The sequence below is a fragment of the Ctenopharyngodon idella genome, chromosome 17 (assembly GCF_019924925.1).
Source record: "Ctenopharyngodon idella isolate HZGC_01 chromosome 17, HZGC01, whole genome shotgun sequence".
NCBI lineage: Eukaryota > Metazoa > Chordata > Actinopteri > Cypriniformes > Xenocyprididae > Ctenopharyngodon > Ctenopharyngodon idella.
Genome location: NC_067236.1, coordinates 3,142,022 through 3,157,500, shown reverse-complemented (window position 1 = coordinate 3,157,500; position 15,479 = coordinate 3,142,022). Strand labels below are relative to the sequence as shown.

General features: G+C 37.5%; 1 protein-coding gene across 4 annotated transcripts in view; it reads right to left on the bottom strand.

The window, feature by feature from the left end:
- LOC127498800 (neuronal PAS domain-containing protein 3) overlaps positions 1-15,479 on the bottom strand; it is a 325,272-nt gene that overhangs the window by 238,854 nt on the left and 70,939 nt on the right. For 3 of the 4 annotated variants that reach the window (XM_051868546.1, XM_051868547.1, XM_051868548.1), the window contains exon 2: positions 6,154-6,252. The exons of the other annotated variant lie outside the window; for it this stretch is intronic. In XM_051868546.1, coding sequence (XP_051724506.1) covers positions 6,154-6,252 — 99 coding nt within the window. The remainder of the gene's footprint in view (positions 1-6,153; positions 6,253-15,479) is intronic. 4 annotated transcript variants of the gene reach the window in all.

Here is a 15,479-nt window from a genome sequence, read left to right as displayed (position 1 = left end):
ACTAAAAAACAGCTGAAAATATATTTATATCAACCTGCATTTGACAGTTTTAGCCGTTGTGCTGAATCGCTTCAGGTAGGTTCTTTAGAAAAACATTAGTAACTGGTAGTAACTTCTATTAGTAACTGGTTGGTCAATCTTATACATAAAATAAATTTAAATGATAAAGGTACATATAAATAAATTAAATAACAATGCAAAATAATGTTATTATTTTAAAGTCAGCACAAGCTAAAGTGTGGCATATGCCACAGTCCCGACAGCATTACAAAACATGCACATTATGAAATGAAAAGAGAATGATTATTTGGGAATGTTAAAAAGCATTACTTGAAGAAAAAAAAAAAGCAATTAATTTAATGTCAAATGCAACAGAACAACCATCTGTTTATGAATCTCTCATCTCTCACAATTCACAAAAATGAGCATACTAGCTATCAGATGTGGACTGAAAGCCACTAAAGTCAAATTTTGCTTTCATTGGGTTTTTAAAGTCAACATGAATGACCCTATTTACTTTCTTTAACAAGTTTGTCATTAGAATCTTTCATTACACCGTGCCTACACCGGATGCATCACGGCGCAACAGATTGAGGCTGTGTACACAGGATGCGACAAAGCAAACGTTGCAAATCCATATTTTCTTAGTGTCAGAAGTAGACGCTTTGCATCACTCCACATCAGTGTAGACAGTTTTACTGATTATAATGGGTTCTATTTGCTTTTGTCATGTCGCACTGCTCGCATCTGGTGTAGACACTGTGTTGAAATGTAATAATTTTCAAATTGTGTAGATGTTGAAGTCACCAAGGCCACACAGGTGTAAAAAAAATTATGTTAGCCAGTAGGTAAATAGCCATTTAGTAATACAGCCTTTATGAAATCTTGCCTGTAGTTGAAATTAATTGGTAATTAAACATTTAGAGCCGGATTTACTAAACGGGGCAAATTAGCGTTTGACCACAATCCCATAAAAGCACCGATGAGAGTGTAAAGTTCTGCAGGTGATCTACTGAAAATGCTCAATTAAAGAACACAGATGCCGGTAGTTAGTAAATCTGGCCCTTAACTCTTTCCCCGCTATTGACAGAATGTTTCGGCAATCCATGTTTTCACTGTTATACGGTAGGGGGGCATCTTACTGAAAGAGCATCTTCTTAATAATAAAAATTTAAATAATAATCTTCTGAAAGAGTACAGATTCTCCGGATCCAAAGACAAGTGAAGAAGAAGCAGAAACAAGTGATAGAAGCATTGCTTACACACATGTAAACTAACGCGGTCATCAAACATTAAACAGCATGTAAATCAAAACTGCCTAATAATACTGAATGAAATGTCATCCCATCAACCCTCAGTACAGTATATGACTGTGCAAGCTTTGTTGATGGACTCGATCTACTCTGTATATGTTTTAGTTATCATTCTAAATCCAATCTGGACGTAGTCTTTGACAAAAACGCAATTTTCTCAGCTTTTTGTTTAAAATGTTGCTTTATGAAATTTGATCCACATTCAAAAGTTGATAAAAAAAGAAAAGAATCAAAGCTAGAATTTTTATTTATTTATTTATTAAAGCAGAGGCTCTGTTCTTTCTTTTAATATATTGTATGTTCAGATATTCATACAAAAAAAATATTCTGAAGGCCATGAAAGTTTTGTGAGAATTATCAACATTTTCTTTAATTTTAAAATAAAAAGGCTGGTGGGGAAAGTGTTAATGTCTACATCAATAATAGCAAATAGCAATAAATTGGAAAAAACAACATTACCATTGGGAAACGTTGCGATGCTCTTGAGAGTGATCTTGACCTTCAACCTCCACGTCCCCATCAACAGCAGGTGATGTCTCAAATAAATGATTCCTGGGATCATCTACCGCTCAAATTGATCTCTATTCTAGTATAACAACGGCCCCTTCTTCACAATCCAATAAATTCCAGATCAAATAAAAGCAAAGTTTAACTAAAATATATCCCAAAATGCAAGTAAAATGGGTTGTTACATGTTGACTTTAAGAACAAAAACATTTATTATTCTACAAAACTAGGAAATCCCTTCTGGCAATGAAAGAGTTGCTTCAGATGATTAGAGGACTTCACACACCGAGCCAATGCATCTAAATCTTTGGCATTCACACACTTTAACTCTGTCTGACGTTTTACCAGAGCTATTTCAATGCTCTGCTCCAACTGTTTAGTTGAATCCAATCCTAGTTTAGTCCAATCAGGTGTTTAAGGAGAAACAGGGCTAGATGGGATATATAATGTGCATGTGTATGTACATGTAATGAATGTGCACGACTCAATCGCTGTGCATGTCTTGCTGTTTATTGGGCCAAAGGTTCCAATGAGCCTTGATAGAGGAGAGCTGGTATCTCTGCGAGAGCTGGACTCCGTAACGAGGAGAGACAGGTGTGCGGCAGACCCTTGGCCCCGCTGCGGCCCCTCACCGGCCCCATGCTGGGAAGAGAGGTGGCCGTCCCTCTACACACAGCCATTTATCTCAATTTCAGTCTGCTAGGCATTCCCGGATCAAACAGCACTTAAACTAAATAACCCTGCTGGAATTCACCCGCAGACTCATCAACCTGAGATACATAAGCACATCTCACAGTGACCAAACCAGACAGCCACTGCATTGGTTATACGCCATCACTTAAGAATAAAGTGTCTCATTATAATGCAGCCAAGTTAACATAAATTAGAATGAAAAGTTAATTAAGTTAGTTAATGTTCTTGCAGAAAAACGTATATTCATTAGTGCAAAAAGTTAATTATTGAGTGAATAAAGGTGGAAATATAGTAAGACATCTTAAATGTGCGTGCTATATTATTAAGTTACTATCACCTTAAAAGGGATATATCATCAAAACGTATCATGCGCTTTTAAACGTATTATGTAGAAATACTAAAACATTCAAAACGTAAAGCTCCACACAGACTATATATGGAAACTAATCTGCAAAAACAGCTCGTTTAGAAACCAACATGACTTCACAACTGCATTTAAAGGGTTAATTCATCCAAAAAATGATAATTATGTCATTAATTACTCACCCTCATGTCATTCCACACCCGTAAGACCTTCGTTCATGTTCAGAACACAAATTAAGATATTTTTGATGAAATCCGCGAGGTATCTGACTCCTCCATAGACAGCAATTTAACCATCACTTTCAAGGTCCAGAAAGGTACTAAAGACAGTGTTAAAAAAAAGTCGACGTGACTGCATTGGTTTAATCCTAATTTTATGAAGCGACAAGAATACTTTTTGTGCGAAAATCGAAACAAAAATAACGACTTTATTCAACAATATCTCCTCTTCTATGGAGGAGTCATATACCTCTTAGATTTCATCAGAAATATCTTAATTTGTGTTCTGAAGATGAACGAAAGTCTTACGGCTGTGGAACGACATGAGGATGACAGAATTTTAATTTTTGGGTGAACTAACCCTTTAACATATGACCAGTGACATTTACTCGATTGATCAAGAGTTAGTCAGTATAGAATGTTGGTCAAGCATGCATTAAATTCATCAAAAGTAAAGTAAACGTACATATAAATATTAAATTTCAAGTAAATGCTGGCCTTTAAATTTTCTATTTATCAGAATCCTGAAAAAAATCTATCAAGGTTTTCACAAAAATATTAAGCAGTTTTTATATCCTTGAAAGACATGGTCACTATGGTAACATCCAAAAAAAAAATTTAACTTGTGTGTTCCACAAAAAAGGGAAAAAAAAGCAGAATATGATTTTGGAACAACATGAGCTTGAGAGTAAATGTCTACATTTTAATTTCTTTTATTCTGAAAAGGTCAACGAGGGGGAGGAAAATAGTCAACTGTTTTGGGTGCAAGAAACCTTGACTAATATAATAAGTGGACTTCTGGGGAAAAAAATAAACTGCAACAAAAGCAGAATATGGTCCATTTAAATAATTTTCTGGCTTTTGAAGCATGCGCCTCTTTAATGGACAGCGAGGGCATCTAATGCCAGTATGTTGGCGTGGTGATGGTGTTGGCATTGTGCTTTTGTTCGCTGGAACGCTTTCAAAGAGGAATATAAAGGTGAAAATCTATTTAGTGGCTTTACGCCATACCTAAAGTGTCAAAGCGTGAACAGAATGCCGGTGTGCGAGAAAAGAGACATAAAAATAGAGAAAGCGCTGATGACAGAGGAGGCAGATCTGGTGTTATGCGTACTGGCAGGTAGTGTATCAGAAGCCGAGGGTGGTTGTACTAATAGTTCTAAATACACCCCATGATGAGCTATTAGAAGAGGCTTTTTGTGAATGTGATAAATAAATCCTCTTTAGTCAGTGTGACAGTAATCCCAGAGCCCCCGTGCCTCCGTTCCTTACCAATCCATCAAGCGGCGCCTGCATATAATCAGCGCGGCATATTTCTCAAATGCGTTTCTGTATGCTACAAAGACTTCCCAAACACGCATACTGTATCTCTGGAAACTTCCAACCTGCCCTAGTCTCGAAGGAATATGTGAAACTCCACTTCCCACGATGCCTTGTTTCATCTTCACAGGTTCAAAATTAGCATCCGGCACAATAAAGGGCACTTCTGGAAAGAGGCATCGTTTATTAGAGCTACTGTATAAGCAATGCAGCTCGCCTTACTAAGCCTATTACATATTGGATTTCTGTTGCTGTGGCATAATTTATTTGAGCTGCTGTGGCTCAGAAGCAACAATACTTGTTTTTGATCAATTAAGAATGTCATTGTAAAGGGGAAATACTCACTTGGGCTTTCTCACTGAATTTAAAAAACACCAAAGAGTAATTCTACCTCAAATGAACAAAAAGAAAACATACACCCATGAGGGAAAAAAAATCTTCTGAAAACCCAAGTATATTGTATATTTCTTAGCTGATAGTTGGGGGAAAAAATTAGAGAAAAGGACCCTTTACAAAAGTTGACTATGGTAACCACAGTTTCTGCCCAAATAATTAAAAGGGTTAGTTCTGTCATTAATTACTCACCCTCATGTCGTTCCACACCCATAACACCTTCGTTCATCTTCAGAACACAAATTAAGATATTTTTGATGAAATCCGAGAGGTATATGACTCAATTTAACCACCACTTTCAAGGTCCAGAAAGGTACTAAAGACAGAAAAGTTAAAACAGAAAGGTTAAAACAGTCGACATCACCGCAGTGGTTCAACCTTAATTTTATGAAGCGACGAGAATACTTTTTGAGCGCAAAAACAAACAAAAAAATAACGGCTTTATTCAGCATAATCCTCTCTTCTGTGTCATTCTCATACGCTTCTTACGTTCACCGATTCCAGATTCTACATCAGAACGCCGACTCATTATTGGCCTGCTCCTGCGCCAGCATCACACGCATGCGTCGTGCTGCTCACATGAACAACGTTAGCCAATACTGAGCAGGTGTTCGGATGTAGAACCTGGAAGTGCTGAACGAAGGATATTGTTGAATAAAGTTGTTATATTTGTTTTGTTTTTGCGCACAGAAAGTATTCTCGTTGCTTCATAAAATTAAGGTTGAACCACTGCAATCACATGGACTACTTTAACAATGTCTTTAGTACCTTTCTGGACCTTGAAAGTGGTGATTAAATTGCTGTCTATGGATGAGTCATATACCTCTCGGATTTCATCAAAAATATCTTAATTTGTGTTCTGAAGATGAACGAAGGTCTTACGGGTGTGGAACGACATGAGGGTGAGTAATTAATGAGAGAAATGTCAAACTAACCCTTTAATAATGGATCTCTTTCATGAACATTATGAAAGGCTATAAAAGATCATAAAAGATTATGTTCAAAGATGAGCTGTTTGTAAAAGTCTGAAATGACTTTTTGATTATTTATTTTTGAATGCAACAAAACTTTTAGAACAGTAACAATACCTATAATAGTATTGTAACTATGGCATTCTGGTAGAAACTATAGTTACCATGGTAGAAAAAAAAAAAAAAAGCAAGAACAGTGTTATAAAAAAAAAAAAAAAACTTAATAAAAACAGAATCTTTATCATCTGTATCATCTACACTGTGCAGTACAAATGTTATGTGTCTTGTGTCAATGTGTGGAGTGCTGTTGAAATGATCTGTGATTTCTATTGTCTCCGGTTGGCCTGAGAGATGTGGTAGAAGGGATGGATTACCATGGTGATGAGGTATGTTGTTGCCCTCCAAGGTGGAGTGTCTTGGGCCTAGTGGCGGAGCAGGAGCTTGCATTAGCAGACCTCTCCCAGTATGGCTCGCTGTGGAGAAACGTGGAAAAGCTCTTAACGGCCGTAATGCACCAGACATCAGCACCCAGAATGACCCAGAATTCATACAAATTATGTACAACTTTGATGAGTCAAACATTTTAAAAACAATTGCATACATTTGATAAACTGATAAATAATAAGGTAAACTAAGATGATAGACAGACAGACAGACAGACAGACACAGACAGATAGATAGATAGAAGGTGTGTGAGACTGAAGATATAAAAATTCAGAAATTCTTGGAATCTGACAAAAAAAAAAAAAAAGGTAGTATGAGCCAATGAAATGCATGTAATGGATTTACTTTTGATGTTTATAACGTTAGTAATTTGTGTGAGAATTATTTACACCACAAAGCATATTCTGTTCATTTTGAAAGACAAAAAGTAGCGTATAAGCTTACATCTTGATAAATGTGTTACATTACGCACTTTACCTCTGCCTTATTGAATCATTGCCAGCCTCTAGAATGTTTATTGACTGATGTTAAACATGTATTTTTCAAAACAGTAGTTTAACATTAACAAATTTTCCGGGTTATTGATTCGGGGCAATACGATTGGCTCGTCTCCGGCGCGATGCGCTACAGATAACGGGTGGCGTTCTAATTGCTCGGCATAAACGGCCTTGTGCACGCATTTATCTGCAGCACTCAAACGCTAAAGAGCTTTTATTTGTTAAGGGCTCTTCATGATCCCTGTTAAATACCGGAGGTTGGTGCAGGATGAATGGGGAGGAATTGAAAGGCGAGGTTTTAGCGGTAAAGGATTGATATCAGAAGGGGTGAACGCGGGCGAGTCCCTCTCTCTATCTCCTCTAGATTGATGCCTTGCAATTTACAAACTTCTGTGGGCCACAATTCATTTAGCACAATAAATTCCCTGCAGGTATGGAGAGTGTCGCCATTCTACCACCAACTGAATGAAAACACCTACACACGCAACGCTCCAACACACACACACACTCACCTACACATAAAGCACTGTGTCTCCACGGCCCAATGTAGGCCCATTTTGATTTTGTTTCATGGCCGTAAAAGGCACTGTATATTGCAGACAGCGGCGGAAGATTTGGTCCATTTTTCAAAGCAGACTATATTACCCCTACACCACGCATTCTCTTTAAAAAAAAGACCTTTTTTTCCCCACATGTTGGGAAAACTAATCCCCATCTGGTGCATTGTACTCTATAAAATGCTCCGACGTGGCCTTTCCGTGATTTCCAGGGAATCGGCGATATGATTGAAAATGTGTCAGTTTTGTAAGCAGGCTTGCTCCGGGTGCACGTACAAAACAGCACCGCTGACCCTGACGCCTTTCTGATCGCGTCAGACTTCCTGTGGACGCTAAATCCTGATCCTATGTGACTCCTTGACAATCCTACAAGCTGGAGAGAGATATGAACGTGTGCTGGATATGTTTTACTGCTGCTTTGGCACAATAATTGCCCATTTAATTTCCCCATAATTATTAATTTCTTGATTTCAATGGCATTTTAGGAGATGCCCGATTGGCAAGATTTGAGAAAGAAACTCTAAATATAATAGGTAACTGGCTCTAAATATAATGTTCATTGTGTAAAACAATGAAAAGCTATTTATCTAAGACACTTATTAGACCAGCAATTAAAAAAAAGTGCACCAATTACACACACCCAAATCCAGTCTGGGACAGTCTGGTTAATATGCTAGCTAACAGAAAATGTTTATTGGACATTTTTAGTTTTATTTGTATAATATGATCTGACTTATATTTTTAAAGTCATATTTAGAAAAATAATAATGAAATAAAGTGATTTTTTAGGATCAGGCACTTTGTGCAACACCAGCCAGAAGGCTAAAGCCCCAATATACTTCAAGCAAAATCAAAGAACGTACTAACGTGGTGTCATTTCGAACAAAATCAGGTCAAAACAATGTTCCGGAAAAGTTTGCTCTGGCTGGTAAACAACTAGGACCAAACATCAAACTACTTTTTACCCGTAATGCCAAGTCCACACTACAGGATTTTAAGCCCAATTTGCAAGTTAACGAACTCGGCGACAGGTCGGGATGTGATCGGGGCAAATCAGAGGGTGATCAGCACTCACCAGTCTTTATGTGTGAACTATTTAACGACGCCTCAAAGAGGCTTGCTGACGCGTCGCTGACACCTCGCTGACACCAGACGAATATCTAGCATGATAAATATCTGGAGCTGTTGGCCGACTCGATATCCTGTGGTGCCGCGTGTCGCATCGAATTACAGCCAATGAAATACAAACTTATGTCTATGGAAGCAGCAATAACAATCACTTCAAATATAATTTGCTGATGTTTATTCTTATCAGATATACATTGTGAAAGTAACTATAAAGCTCACTCTATTCTTCTCCCAGTTCACCGGCTACATGTATTTCAGGACAAATGGATGAATTCACGTGCTGTAGCCTGTCAATCTGACTGACAGGACTCTCTGAACTGAGGCACAAACAAACATGGCGGCCCATCTCGCGTTATAAATTAAGATCAAGATCATTATATAGGTTTTTAAATTATAAAACACTCATTTGCACATATTTGAGAATTGGTACATAAGATAGTTGATGACATGGTGAGCAAAATGATACATCTGTCTGTCATACAAGTGTGGCCGCGATGGGTCACGTGACAAGCATGACACGTCATCATGGAAACGGTAAAGGGAAAGGTTCTAAAATAACGGTCGCCTTAACTCTGGGAAGTCAGCCAGAATGTTTTAAACTTATGAGTGATTATTTTAATTTTAAATAAATTTAATTCTAAATTGAATCTAATTTCTTCCCAACGTCCATTTTCAAATAAAGTCGTTGGGTGACAGAGTTGTTGTCAGCTCGTGTAGTGTGTAACCTCCTGTTGCAGATCATTTACATAGTGTCACGTAGTGTGAACACCACAATGACTTCAAGACACCATGGCAAGTCATGTAGTCTGAACAGCAAAGCGACGTTTAATCTGCCGACGTTTAAAGTCCTGTAGTGTGAACTTGGCCTAAGCGAAGAGCAAAAAACTTTGCCGTTAGTATATCACACTGTCACAACAAACAGCAACAAACACCAAATTCTACAAATACAGTGTTAATTGAAATAAAACAGAAATAAAATAAAAGTTTAAATATTAGATTAAAAACTTAAACACTTAATGTTGCTTTGGCAACTAACTGAAATAAAATAAGTTGAAGTTGAAGTACTAAAATTACTAAAGCCGCCCAAGTGTAGGCTATTCGGTGTCTCTAATATTATCTCTATCACGATTACATGATATTGCAAAGTTGTGTCGTCACACTGTAAAAAAGAATTGTTGGTTTAACTTAAAAAAGTAAGTTACCTGGTTGCCTTAAAATTTTGAGTTCATTGAAATAAAAAAATTGAGTTAATACAATAAAGACGATTGGTTTAATCAACAGAAACTCAAAATATTATGTTATCTGAACTACATTATTTATTGAAGTTGATTTGACAAAAGAAAAAAAATGTTAAGACTGATAACTTTTTACTTATTTACTTAACTTAGTCAGGCTAGTATTCATTGTTGCTGTGAAATCAAAATAACTGAGAAGTGTGAAATTTTTATGTCATCTAACAACCTTATTTTCGGCAAAAATAACTATATTTTGCTAAAAAAAAATCATCATTTCATGATATAAGATTTTTAATAGAAATTGGGATTTCCTGTAGATGCTTAAATCCCTGACACTCCTACAGGCTGGAGAGAGAAGAACATTTGCACAATATGTTCTTCTTCTGGTTTGGCCCAGACACTCATAAAGTCAACAGCAAAGGCGATGTAATACAGGCCTCAGAGTGTTGAAGATCTGCTCTGTGGGTGTGCAGTAGCATCCGAGGATTATTTTCCAACAGGATGGAACCATGTCAGAACAGAGTTGCCTGTGCCAAAGGGCTGACAGACAGAGAAAGTGAGGTTGGTGGAAACAACGAGTAGAGCAGAGATGAGGAGATGTATTGAGGGAAAGGATATCCGTCTCTGTTTTCCCGGCAGTGTTCACATCATTGTTTTACTAAAAAAATATACACACACACACACACACAGAGAAGACCAGTACGGAGGAACTGCAGACCCGTGCTGCATCATAGAGACCTTCAATCCTCACAAAATGTGTAAGGAGTATGTCAATCAAACATAGGAACACTACACACACCTGTCATAACCCTGCAAAATAACACCTTATTTTCCCTCAGCTGCGTAAACGGAAGAATCCATAGAGACTAAGAAGAGGACAGAAGGCAGAATATGATAAAAAAAAAAAAAAAAAAAAAACATCCTGGGAGAAAAAAAAAATGAAATACAGGGAACTCTAGACACTTCCTATATGGAAAATGCTGAAAATATACCACTGGATGAACAAAAAGGTAAGGGCGTTTTGGTAGTAAAACCACATCCACAAAGAGTAAAAAACATCACTGTCTCTTCTTGCTAAATTCTCCTCCTGAGTAGTTTTCCTACTGTAACTAATGCTGATCTGAGATACAGTCCATGTGGACTGAAGTATAGTTTGCAACTGGCATGAAATCAAATCTGATCTAAACTGCAAAAGTCATATGGTGAAAATCAAGTATTTAATATTGTTTCTACTCTGTTTCCTACCATCACAATCATGTAACCAATCCAGTCAACGTGGAGGCGGGGCTTTTCTCCACTGACTTTCTATGAAGTTCAAAGCATTTCTAAGGATGCTGATATTTAAAAGGAAGCTGTCTGACTCTGGGATGTCGAATGGGAACATGGTTTGTGCAACATTAGCAACACATTATTAGCTGTTTGATAATGTAGTCAAGCCAAAGGCTAATCATATCAATTACCGTTAAGTGTCCTACGTTGCAGAGAGCGATACATAAAACGCATTACCAATCTGATACATTGACTTGTATATGACCCTATAATTTGCTCTTCTTCTTCAGAATCAGTTTCTGGTTCAAACATATATAGCTGAAATAAACCAGTATTTCCACTTGCCATTGTGCAGCGTTTACTACAGTAAAGTTCAGGTAGTCTGAGCTGGTGTGACTGAGTGGAGGCTGGGACTAATTTTCATATTCATATAGTAGATCCACATATACTAAATAAAGCAAAGCTTTAGAGTTAAATTCAAGCTATTTTAAGACATGAAAAAAAAAATTCACGGGAAAAAACTGTTTAAATATGTCATTTTAATGATCAAAGATTAGTTTTAAGAGATAAAATTATTGACTACAGGTTTAAACTTAGTATTTATATCAATAGTATATCAAATGTTCTTCTAATCATTGCATTTGGTCTGAATACAATGATAGGATGTCCCACCTGCCTGTCAAAATATGTATTTCCATACCTGCAAAACACTAACTAGTTGATTTTGGATTTATGTATGTTGTAGCTATAATGATAAACACTACTGCTTGAATTCACAGTACACTCACTCTCAAGTGTGATCCCAACGAGTCCCATCAATGGCGTCAAGATGGACAAGCTTGCTAAGAATTGTCCTGCTTGTTTGAAAACACACATCTCAGACTACTACGGCCCCCTGGCATGTTTATTAGGCTGCAATATTGACTGCTGGATTGGGCGTAGGGGCCTCCCCGCATGATTTACGGGGGCTTTTATCGATGTCATCTGCTGGAGTGGGGTGAGTGACATTTACAGGTAAATTCTCCCATGCAAGAGTCCATTACAATAACACACAACCCATCCGCGGTCCCCCTGGTTCCCACGTGCACATGCTGACCACAACCCAGCTACCATCACAGAGACAATAAATCTAGCACACAGGGGCCAATGGCTATGACCGCAGAGTTAACCTTACGTTCATGGAGAAAAGGGCCAGATTAGTCAGTCTGGACAAGATGGACATAAAACTGACACACAGCGAAAACCGTAGAAAAGACAAGTTGTTTTCAACCTGAAGGGGCCAAAATGGTTATACCTAAATGGCTAAAATAAAAAAAAAAAAATATATAAATGAAGGCCGGAATTTTATCATTGATAAAGTGCCACTATTATGCTATTATAGAGGTTCAAAATTTTGTTTTGGAGGTCACCTACAATAGGTTTATATGCATCCATGATCAAAAATATTGCAGCATTTTCTCACACTGATGGAAACGGTTTGAATTCAGTCTCTCTAAACCCTTTCTTTCTAAGAGCCTGCTCTGCTCTGATTGGTCAGATGGTCTATTCTGTTGTAATGAATTGGCCATTACCATTCCTGAATTTCAGCTCTGGAGGCTTCCTTACCTCTTGTATACACAGTGATACGAACAGTAACGAGGACGTTGGTTTTACCGTATCAATTTGAGCACGAGTCCTCATCCTTTTGGAAGCGCATGAAAAGTGGATTTGCTTTTGCAGTGCAGAAAAGGTCTTCTCGTCATGTCAACAACACAAATCAAGCTTCAGCTACAACTAAAATGTTTAAAGGCAAGTCAAAGTATATGTTCTTCAGAGCCAACAAAGACCATGGCATTATGCAAATTTGTTACAAACCTATGAAAGTTCATGCAAGTAGTAAGACTGGAATTACTGACGACTTGTTTCAGGGAGAACAGGATCATTCTTTTTTTTTTTTTTTTTTTTTCTTTTGGGAGACAATAACTCCATTTATTGTGCACTTTGATCTTTGAAACTTTGCAGACCTTTTACATTCACAAACAGCTATATTACACACTACATGGAAGGTAATATCCGAAAAAGGTACTTTAAGGGCTGTTAAATATAAATATAGTTCTTATATGTAAATAACTTATATATAAATAAATTCGTTAGCCTTAAAGTAGTCTGCTTGCCGCTTCAGGGTGTAAAACACAGACAAGAAGGACCAAACGAAAGTTTAACACCAACAACATCTGTAAATTGAGTTTGAGTTGTCGCTACAAGAAAAGCCCCATACGATCCGACAGGCTACAAGAAGACACTGCCATCCATTTTTACTAACATACATGATGGAAAAAACTGTGTTTCGTGTGTTTGAGTTTTGGTAAGAAAGTGGGGTGGGACAGACACCTGACTCGCATGTGTGTGAAAGAGAGAGAGAGAGAGAGAGAGAGAGAGAGAAAGACAGCATCACTGTTCAAATGCTGCTACGCAAATAAATTATTAAGACCCGTCTGCTGCACCACATCAAACCAGTAGAGAGACTGAGATATTCACTGCGGTACAGGGACAAGAGTGCCGTCATATCTGTTGAGCGCACACACACACATACATTCATGCTTAGAAATACAGAGACAAACCGTCATTCCACTTGTTCCAGCTCTTAAAGGAACAGTTCACACAAAAATGAAATCTGACATTATTTACACCTCCTTAAGTTTTTCTAAACCCACAATGAGTTACAAGGTGTTTTAGCTCTATTTCATACAATGAAACTATGCTCTATAAAGGACAAAAAAGCAAGATAAAAGCAGTCCATAAGCCTGTGCACTATATCCCATGTGTTCTAAAGAAATTTGATAGCTTTGTGTGAGGAACAGACTAAAATTTAAGGTGCTATTTAATGTAGCTAGACAGCCATGGTCAACATTCACTTTCATTATATATATATATATATATATATATATATATATATATATATATACACACATATACACACACACACACTCTCTCATGCCAATTAATTGCAACAAATACGTTTTTTTTTTTTTACCTGTGAACCTTGTTTCCTACTGAACACAGTTGCATAATGCCATTGTTTGGTGTTCTTTAGAGACGGCTGTCGAGATTTAAAAATCATAATACTTTTAAAGCTTAAAAATAAATGATTTTTATATGTACAGTTACTTAGTTAACAATTCTTGCAACATCATAAAACAACTAAACAGTAGCATTTGTTACTGAATCTATCACCATGCAGGAAAAGAAATTATGCTGAATTGAGAGCCTTAAAAATCTGTCTTGAATATGATGAGAGAAAAAGACTGGAGAGTGCAAAATTATATAAAAGACAATAAATAGCATTGTTCTTGCTGGTTGCACACTAATCCACAAACTAAATGACTCTTATGAGAATAGTTAATGAAATCGTTAAGGAAACAGAACCGTTACACAGAATCAAAACCACCTTATTCAGCTCCTCAAGTGACATTCCCATTTAATTCTCCTTAATGAGCAGAACCGATGCAATCTGCAGACATTTCTGTGCTAATTTTAGGGGAAAACCTCTGCAAAATGGATTCAAATGTGGTAAACTGTGTCAAACCGAGCTGAAAGTAGCAACAAACGCACAAACAAGTCAAAATATTTTACAAACTTGCAAGCAAAGGGGATGTGTAGAACTTGTGAATGACAGGCGTTACGATTCTGTTGAAATCAGTGGGCGCAGATTCAGTGTGGGCTGGCTAATGTGTAACAACCTCGAGAGTCTTTCTTCTATAATTTTATTTCTTGGAAAAATATTTGTATAATAGTCCCATATTTTCCCAGCTAATGCCAAGAATAAGTCATTATGAGCCCATTGATAACTGCTGCTCTATAAGTCTGTGTTCCCCGTAACCCCGGGCCTCAAAGCTGCGGTCGGCCCGGCGCCAACACTCCGCTAAAGAGAGCTTGAGCTTTCAGCGGGCGGAATCAAATCCCAGCCAGTGTTTCAGTTCACATTAGGTGAATGACACTCACGCATATGCTTTGCTGAAAGTGCCAGAGGAGAAATCTGAATGATTCAGACTGAGCGTGTGTGTGTGTGTGTGTGTGTGTGTGTGTGTGTGAAGTGAGTCTCGCAGCTCCTCACAGTGTGGGTGTGTGCTGAGAACACCGTACCCTCGGCAGGCATCTAGATTGACTCTCTCCTGTAGGCTATAACGGGTAACATCTCTGATGTCATGAACTTGAGTGAGACACTAATGATGCCAATTTATTCACAACTACAGCTCTTACTTTATCATTCCACACTTGTTCCTTAAGGCCAACTGCAGTTTCCAGCGCAAGCCGAGCTGGGAGGATGTAAACCGTGCTGCACAGGAAGTCCAACTACATCCATTTGGTGGGACAGAGCACTTAAATAAACAAACTAATCTGTGATGAATTGAATTGAAAATGAACTCACTTTTCAAAGTCAACATGAAATCCATTTTGCATTCATAATACGGTGTTTTTCCAAGTGAAAACCATTTCCCAAATGTTCTTTCATCTGAAGATACATCATAGCAAAATTTTAGTCATTATTCAGTGATAATTTCCCACTTCAGCAAGCTGTTAAACACTACCA